Source organism: Salarias fasciatus, chromosome 5 (assembly GCF_902148845.1).
Source record: "Salarias fasciatus chromosome 5, fSalaFa1.1, whole genome shotgun sequence".
NCBI classification, from domain to species: Eukaryota; Metazoa; Chordata; class Actinopteri; order Blenniiformes; family Blenniidae; genus Salarias; species Salarias fasciatus.
This window is the reverse complement of record NC_043749.1, coordinates 14569612-14578464: the sequence shown is the minus strand read 5'-3', so window position 1 is coordinate 14578464 and position 8853 is coordinate 14569612. Positions and strand designations below refer to the sequence as shown.

The following is an 8853-nucleotide window of genomic DNA, read 5'->3' as shown; positions in this document are numbered from 1 at the left end:
GGGTTTGAAAAGGAGTCGAAACCTTGTGTTTGCATGTCCATTCTCTAATAATTTAAAAATATATATTTTTTTTAATAATAACCACACCACATGTTTCCCTATATTTTAGTGAAATGAGATTTGATTTAATTATGAGAATGTTTGCACAGATGAACAAGTGAGAATCACCCGAAAGCTCGAGGTTTAAGTTTCCACCCGGACCTCAAACAGGGCCGTGTGCAGCGGTGTTTCAGTCAAAGCGTTCCGGGTGAGGAAGTGGGTGAAAGGTGTCTCAGCCCGGAGTGACAGACGCTCACTGACATATCCCCTTCTCCGAGCCGGAACCGACCCGGTGAGTGTTCACCTGCCGTCCCGGTAGCACCGGCCGGACTCGCGCTCCGTCTCGTGCCTTTACCCGCCGCTGTTTGTGTTTGTTCCTCCCCGCAGAGGGCAAAATGTCCAAACAGCCGCAGCCGATCAGTCCGCTGAAGAACTTCTTCGCCGGAGGCTTCGGAGGAGTCTGCCTCGTCTTCGCTGGACATCCTCTGGACACCATCAAAGTAATGAAATGCACCTCGCGTGTCCGTGTTTGTCACTGACTGACACGAGGGGGGGTCAGGTGTGGGCCAAATATACAAACACACCATTACAGACTGCAGCAGCTGGACCTGCGGGATTTATGCAGGAGATCGATCATCAGCGTGCAATGCTTCATGCATGCGTGGTTTAGTTTAATAAAGCGGCTCCGGAAAGCTCAGAGTGTGAACTCGGCCTCAGCTGCCCTTTGACCCGCATTCAGCCTGACTCAGTGTGGCTTTATGGCCTCCTGCTCCTGATACCTGAGTGGAGCAGAGTGTCTCTGCTGCAAAGCCCCGGGATCAGCCCACTGCTGATATGTCTGAGTTACTCAACACAAGAGGAAAGGATCAGTCTATAGTGAAGCATCTAAAATTCAAAGTTAATAAACCTGACAATGATAATACATAAAAAATATTTATTGTAACTGTGATTGTTATTACTCAGAGTGAAAATATTCATCCCAAAATGTTTTGAATGGTCTGACTCAGTGGAGATGTGAATGATTTTTGAATGGAAACTCTAAAGGCCTCGTCCTTTTCTCCTCGCAGGTGCGTTTACAGACTCAACCCAAACCCAAACCTGGAGAGAGGCTCGTCTATGCCGGAACAATCGATTGTTTCAAACAGACTTTAGCCAAAGAGGTGAGAATGCGTGCAGCTGGAAGTGTGTGTGCTGTGCAGTCCAGTTCTTTGGTTCTGTCCTCATGGACGTCTTCCCGTGTCGTCTCTTCCTCCCACAGGGCGTTAAAGGACTCTATAAAGGAATGGCAGCTCCAATCATTGGAGTCACTCCCATGTTTGCCGTCTGCTTCTTTGGGTTCGGGCTCGGAAAGAAACTCCAACAGAAAAGCCCAAACGATATTCTTACGTAGGTGATTGCTCCGTTGCAGGTGTTCCCGCGGCTGCGTTGTGATTTCTTACCCTCTTTGGGTTTTCGTCCGTCGCTGCATCAGCCTCCTTCTCTCATCTCCTGCAGGTATCCACAGCTGTTTGCAGCTGGGATGCTGTCCGGCGTGTTTACCACCGCCATCATGGCTCCTGGAGAGCGCATCAAGTGTCTGCTACAGGTCAGAGGCTGCCGAGTGTTATTATGTACACACACTTCTGATGAGGGATCCTGTCATGAATGGACTCGTTCTCAGGGTTGATGCGCATCCTTTAAGACAGTTGCAACATGTACAATACTGTGTGAAAGCTTCAGGCAGATATGGAAGGAAAAAGGCACAAATATGGGTTAAGTGTTTAATTCCATCACCTGGTGCAAAATAAATTAGCATGAGAAACATGTGTTTATATCTATATGGAAAAAAACAGAGCACTCAAAAGTCAAATCTTCTCATTTTATTTTGCTGTAATAATGCCATTCATTTGTTTTTGTTTGTTTTACTAGTATAAAAAACATTTAACCATGTTAATTGATCTGAAGGGTTTGTTGGATCATTCTGGAGCAATGCGGATGTGTGCTGTGTGTTTGCAGATTCAGGCAGCATCAGGAGAGGTGAAGTACGCCGGACCCATGGACTGCGTCAGACAGCTGTACAGACAGTCTGGAATTAGAGGAATCTACAAAGGCACTGCTCTGACCCTCATGAGAGGTACTTTATTTAACCATGTATTTAATCATAAGATACTACTGCGAGCTGTGAATCGATCGCAAGATTCCGGTTTTTGTTTTGTGACTCAGACGTCCCGGCCAGCGGGATGTACTTCATGTCCTACGAGTGGTTAAAGAACCTCCTCACGCCTGCAGGAAAGAGGTGAGTGTCTGTCTCTGCTCTCAGTGTCCGGCGTCTTCCATAAACACAAAGACATGTGAGCAGTGCGCCGTGTCTTCCTGCCGCAGCCACAACGACCTCAGCATACCCAGCGTGCTGTTCGCTGGAGGAATGGCCGGGATCTTCAACTGGGCCGTGGCCATCCCCCCAGACGTGCTCAAGTCTCGCTTCCAGACAGGTTTGTGTTCACCCGTTACTTCACAAAGTTCTGAAGGGACCAGATCCTGTTGCTGGTTTAAGACTCTCTTTTCCTGTCGTCTTCTCAGCTCCTGATGGAAAGTATCCCAACGGTTTCCGGGACGTCCTGCGGGAGCTGATCCGGGAGGAGGGCGTGCTCTCTCTGTACAAAGGCTTCAACGCTGTCATGCTTAGAGCTTTCCCTGCTAACGCAGTGAGTCTTTTTGTCCCATCATTCAGTCATTCAGCTCACACACACTCTGTGAAAGTTCAGAGCCGCTTCACGTTTTCAGATTGTTTACTCTAAAAAGTTCACGGGCTGTCAAATTTTTAACAAAATCCCACTTTTCTAACTGAAACATCTGGAATATTCTGTCAAAGGACAAACAGAATGAAAATACTGAACAGTCTGATCAAACAAAAAGCCACAGCATGGATCAGAGGAGCATTTTCTTTTCCTCCGACCTGACTTGGATTGGATATATAAATACTCACGCCTGTCAAATATAACGGCGCATAAAAGGACAGAAATTACAGCGAGGCAATGTTTTATTGTGAATTTGACGTTTAAGTGAAAAAGTTTCTCTCTTTATTTCCAGGCTTGTTTCTTAGGGTTCGAGTTGGCGATGAAATTTCTGAACTGGTTGGCTCCCAACCTGTGATGGAGGCCTGCGACACACACCCCGAGGATCTGAGGATACCAACAGATTTTAAATAATTTTCCGATTGTGTACTTGATTATTTTTTAAGATGCAGCGCTGTAAAACACAATGAAACAGTGCCAGTAGAAACACGGACTCACACACACACACACACACACACACACACACACACGCAGTTCAGTCAAATGTTCTCGCTCCGTTCTGATCCAAATAGTTTTTTAAGTTTTTTCTTTTATATATACATATATAAATAAATATATATATCTTTTAAAAAAAACAGGAGTGACTTGAACATGATGTGCCTTACCAGGTGTTCGTATCAGGGAAGAGGTGCATTCTGTCATACTGTGTGTGTTCAGTCTCGCAGCAATACAAGCCTGGACGCTGTGTGTGGCCTGTGCCGTCACATGAACTTCACTTCCTGTTTGCCTGATGTGAAACTTCGAGATTAGAGTCATAATGAGAGTGATCGGACAGGTTATGAATGTCAGCATGTATAGAAAATAAAAGCTGATCCCACCTCTGCAGAGAAACAAGGAACTTCTTTGTTTCATTTTGTTGTCAGTGATAATCGTTCATATGTGACGGAGAAGCTTCGACAGTTCAGCTACAGCTGAAAAAGTGGAAACGGGTCATCATTCATCATCAAGATGCTCCGAAATGTAAATATGTACTTGTTTCTGTTAAGTACAAATACACACCTGCTTAATCTCACCAGTCACAAAATCAGAAACCGTGTTTTTTGAGCCTTTACATTTCAATTGAAATGGAAAACAAGTTTTGAATAACTGTTGTCAGAAAATAAGAATAAATCATCTGCAATAAAACACATGCATTCAGTGTTAAATAATTTTTCATATCTATCTTCTGTACCTATGTTAGGTGAGATCAATAAACTCTCCCTCCATTATGGAACTCACAACCGCAAAAACAAAATGTTTGGAAGTCTGTGAAATGCCCGCCTGTTTTCATTGATCGGGGTTATTTGTGTTCTGCCGGCCGCTGTCAGTGGGTGAGCGCCCAGTGGCCTGCTCCGCCCTCCGTCTCTCTTCCTCCTCTGCCACTGACCCGAAAGACTCAGACCGAAGTGACCAGGAGAAGCGAACGTGACAAACATTAGTGCACGTGGTGAAATGTCAGGAAGACAACTGTGAGCTGAAAACACTGGAAATATAATGGACAGAAATGAAGGAGACTAAAAAACAAGGCAAAATACACAAAATTAAACCTGCTATCATGACAATAAACGCATTTTTTTTCGTCACAAATGCAACCTCAACAATGATTCCTATTCTAAAAGTGTTAGTTTAAAGTAAATCATTTAAAGATTTTTTTTCATCATATTCAAAGTTTTCTATTCTACATGTCCTGCATGTGAATAGCCATTGAACTTCAAATTTGAAGACGTGGTGGTTTTCTGGTGGTGTCCGACCTGCAGGACGCGCTGTTAAAAGCGCCCTTCCGTGTGTTGTCTCCGTGCCAAATCATCAGGTTCTGCGGCACAATCCATCTGACAGCCCTTAATTACATGTGATGTGAAAAAGTGCGGGTCAATAGTTTCCAGCGGGCTGTTCCAGCTGAGGCCATCAATACTGAGCTGAGTGAGAGAGGAGGAGCTTTTGCACTCTGTGACGATGAGCCCGGAGTGTGTTTGTCAGATTTATGGGGCCTTCGCTGCTGCTGAAGCTCTAATTTGACGCTTCAGGTGTTCATTTGTTGAGATCAGAGAAAATAATGGCCTTCTAGAAGTTGTTTTTTTTTTTTTTTTAATTCTAAGCTGAAGCTCCTCTCTGCTGATCCTGGATAATGAGTACTGTTGAGATCCCAGCTGGCTTGAAGGAGCTGCTACAGGGATACACGGTGGAGGTGCTCCGTCGCAGGCCGCCCAACCTGGTCGAGTTTGCGGTGCAGCATTTCACACGGATCCTGGAGAGCCAGAAGAATGACCAGCGGGCCAAGAAGCGCAGCACCAAGTCTACACGGAAGGGAGTCACCTTTGAGACGAACTCAGCCGAAGGCAACAAAGACGATGAGGAGGAGGAGAAAGACGCCGTCAGTGAGTGTTTGGAGGCCACAGAAACTGTGACACAGAGGCAGGAATCACAGAGGGAACGAGGAGATGTAAATGTATTGATAAAATACCCAGCAGCCTTTATGGTGATCAAATGAAAATGACAATGAATCTTTGCATTTCTGTTCCCACAATGACAAACGTTTGCTCTTGTCGTGACAGTAAGACTCAACAGCACTGACCTCCGTCTCTCTCTGCAGAGTCCACCACGGCGAAATACAGTCGCAGAGTTTCAGGTCGGGAACTGCACCGATAGAATCGCATCAAACATTTCAACCATTTGTACACGTGTCCTGCAGCTTGTACTTTGTCTGTCCGACTGCAGTTTGTGCGGAGGCCTACAACCCCGATGAAGATGAAGACGACGACACGGAGCCTCGGATCGTGCATCCCAAGACAGACGAGCAGCGGCGGCGCCTGCAGGACGCCTGCAGGGACATCCTGCTGTTTAAGACGCTGGAGCAGGTGCAGCAGTTCAGACGCTCGCAGGAGGCAGAGATGGGAACTTTCTGTCATTAGAAGACAGCTGATAGTATCCATCCCGAAGCCAAGGAAGTGTCTGCAGAATTATCAGATGCTGAACAGTGGAAAATATAGTAAAATGCGCATCTGACAACAGAAGAGCTGGAGAAAGTAAAGCTTGTCCGTTGTGGTCTGATGTCCTCCAGGAGCAGTTCTCCGAGGTTTTGGACGCCATGTTTGAGGTGTTTGTCAAACCTCAGGAGCACATCATCGACCAGGGAGACGATGGAGACAATTTCTACGTCATAGAGAAGTGAGTGAAAGTGTGTGTGTGTGTGTGTGTGTGTGTGTGGCAGTGTAGAAGACAGATGGCTAAAGTACTTTCTGCCCCTCTGCTCACTTCAGAGGCACGTTCGATATCTTTGTGGAAAAAGAGGGAAAGAGTCTGTGTGTGGGGAAGTACGACAACAAGGGGAGCTTCGGAGAGCTGGCTCTGATGTACAACACGCCCCGAGGCGCCACCATCGTCGCCACGCAAGAAGGCGCACTGTGGGCCATGGTGAGTCTGACGGAGGAGGGTGGCCTGCAGGGGGAAAATCAACAACAAAACGCCTGGAGCTGAAAGGAAACTTAGTGTCCTTCCCTGGTGCTGTTCGTAGGATCGAACCACTTTTCACAGGCTGATTGTGAAAAACAATGCAAAGAAGAGGAGGATGTACGAGGCCTTCATCGAAAGCGTTCCCCTTCTGAAATCTCTCGAGGTTTGTGCACAAACCAATAAAATAGTCCCTGTGTTTTCATTTCATGAAGAGTTTCCCTCACTTTCCTTCAGCTGTCTGAGAGAATGAAGATTGTGGATGTTCTGGGAGCTCGAGCGTTTAAAGATGGAGAGCAGATAATAACACAGGTATACTCCGTCTCATCCTTACATGTTTTCATATTCTGAAGAGTGAGGCTGACGGTTGTGCTCAACGCCCACCTGCAGGGTGACAAAGCTGACTGTTTCTACATTGTGGAATCAGGACAAGTGAAAATTATGATCAAGAGCAAAGTGAGTACTCCTAATATGACACAATTTATTCATGTGAAAAGTTGATCTTATTTGTTGGAATTTCCCGACGGGTGGTTGTAATATTTCAGCTGAAGTCTTGGAGCCGTGTGAACTGACGGCAGGTGTGTGTGTGTGTGTGTGTGTGTGTGTGTGTGTGTGTGTGTGTGTGTGTGTGTGTGTGTGTGTGTGTGTGTGTGTGTGTGTGTGTGTGTGTGTGTGTGTGTGTTGCAGACAAAAGCGGGTCAGCAGGATAACTCGGAGGTGGAGGTGGCTCGCTGCTCCAGAGGACAGTACTTCGGGGAGCTTGCTCTGGTCACCAACAAACCTCGAGCGGCGTCAGTTTACGCCGTGGGAGAAACCAAATTATTAGGTATGTCAGACATGAACACTCTTATTTTGAGCTCTGTGTTCTTTGGTGTGAATTACAATCTTTAGTTTCAACAAGCAGCTGCAACCTACAGTGTGTTGTTGCATTGCAGTGAACTTTTTCCCCAAAAACTTTCTCAGACAAACAGGAAACCTTATCTGAGCTGCCTGACGACATCACAAATGATCTTAAAAACTGTGATGAGATGAGGTGAATCTAAACTTGTGTCATTCCTCTCCCAGTCATCGACATCCAGGCGTTTGAGCGTTTGCTGGGGCCCTGCATGGACATCATGAAGAGGAACATCTCTCAGTACGAAGAGCAGCTGGTGGCCCTGTTTGGCTCCAGTGATGATCTGAAACACTAGGACACTGTGAAACTTTAGCATGCATGTAGCGCACTATCCCGCCTAAAGGTAAAATCCAGTCATGTATAGTGAGTCAGTGATCCTTCCCTGCACCGCTCTGCACTGAGGTGAAAGGTTAAATTTCTACCCCGCCCAACAGTCGACAAATGGTTATTGACGTCACTGTATTGGCAGATTGTCTTTGCTGCGGCAAAAAGAGGAAATATGGTTATTTTAATGATTTTTTTCACAACTGTGTGACACCAATGGAGACGTATGAACAGAGAGTCCAGAGACTGAAACCAGACCACCGTAATGGGGCAGATGAAGCACAAACCTGAGACCAGGAGCTGAACTATCGACAGCAGCAATGCCAGAAGTATAAGGTAGATAGCTTATGGTGAAATAAACAGTATTAGGATACAGTCAGTGACACTATTTCAGACTACATGTATTTTTCTAAGTTTTCAGTTGTTCTGATTAAAAAAAAACTTACAGATGAAAATAAATCTAAAGCAGTTGTTGAAACTTGGTTAATGAGGCTAAGCCAGGGACAAATCAGTCCTCCAGGATCTTCACAATAACGCTAAAAGATAGAGAAACTCTGTTATTCACACACATTCAACAGTTTCCTCACATAATTCAAAATCAGGTCGGCTGGAGATGGGAATAAAGGTAAAAATAGTCTGGTTCAGATCTGTGTTCAATCTGTGGTCAGCTTGGAAAACTCAACGAGTCTCTCCAGGATGACTGTGAGATCCGCTTGGGATGATTTCACATCCTGCAGCGGAAACACGCTTCACCACTGCTCCGTGGCTTCCTTCTTCTGGTCAGTAGCCTCGTAAACCTGCCAACCCAATAACTAATGATAATTCGAGTCATAACTTTCTCTACACTTCCACAAATCAGTTGTCATTGATGTTTTTAGGAAAGTTTTTGGAAATAAATGATAACCTGATGTGTGTGTGTTGTACTGTAACTGGTCTGGTTAATGGTACACCTCAGCAAGTGGATGTCAGATCTCATGATACAGTTTTTGATGTTCATGAACCATATGTGGATTGAAGAAAAAAGGTCTAAATAAAAGAGAAAAAAGGGAGAAACCATCACTGATCCAGCTTCTGCATGATTCTTTTCTTTAACCAGGCTCGACCCTGTAAAAGGAGGAATCCTCTCCCAGTTGTCAGTCCTTCAGACGGCGCACAGACATACAATCATCACATAAAGACTCTAAAATATATATTACATAATTCTGAATTTTAACTTCTATGCCCCTAGCATATTATTTAAACGTTTCAGGCAATTATCTTTATTTTAACTGTCATTATAAAGTTGCTCTGATGCTATATCCTATTGATTATGACGAATAAAACAAAAGAGGGAAT

At 45.1% G+C, this 8853-nt stretch overlaps 2 protein-coding genes across 2 annotated transcripts; both read left to right on the top strand.

The window, feature by feature from the left end:
• The first annotated feature begins 241 nt into the window (after positions 1 to 241).
• On the top strand, positions 242 to 4009 carry slc25a20 (solute carrier family 25 member 20). The gene is made up of 10 exons (XM_030092395.1): positions 242 to 331; positions 427 to 539; positions 1107 to 1199; positions 1298 to 1425; positions 1534 to 1624; positions 2035 to 2152; positions 2242 to 2314; positions 2401 to 2510; positions 2599 to 2723; positions 3109 to 4009. The coding sequence occupies exons 2-10, from the start codon at positions 435 to 437 to the stop codon at positions 3169 to 3171; spliced, it is 906 nt and encodes a 301-aa protein (XP_029948255.1). The 5' UTR covers positions 242 to 331; positions 427 to 434; the 3' UTR covers positions 3172 to 4009.
• Positions 4010 to 4975: 966 nt separating this feature from the next.
• LOC115389025 (cAMP-dependent protein kinase type II-alpha regulatory subunit) lies at positions 4976 to 7489 on the top strand. The gene is given in 10 exon segments (XM_075410418.1): positions 4976 to 5233; positions 5443 to 5478; positions 5568 to 5707; positions 5911 to 6017; positions 6110 to 6263; positions 6364 to 6465; positions 6537 to 6611; positions 6690 to 6755; positions 6987 to 7125; positions 7365 to 7489. Coding segments are annotated over 10 exon segments (1200 nt in total). The 5' UTR covers positions 4976 to 4977.
• Positions 7490 to 8853: the final 1364 nt, after the last annotated feature.

Excerpts from the sequence above, each read along its gene's own strand:
- slc25a20 (XM_030092395.1), top strand. The coding sequence starts at position 435 with ATGTCCAAACAGCCGCAGCCGATCAGTCCGCTGAAGAACTTCTTCGCC. Across the intron at positions 1,625-2,034 it reads GCATCAAGTGTCTGCTACAG|ATTCAGGCAGCATCAGGAGA; the intron begins GTCAGAGGCTGC and ends GTGTGTTTGCAG. Across the intron at positions 2,153-2,241 it reads TGCTCTGACCCTCATGAGAG|ACGTCCCGGCCAGCGGGATG; the intron begins GTACTTTATTTA and ends TTTGTGACTCAG.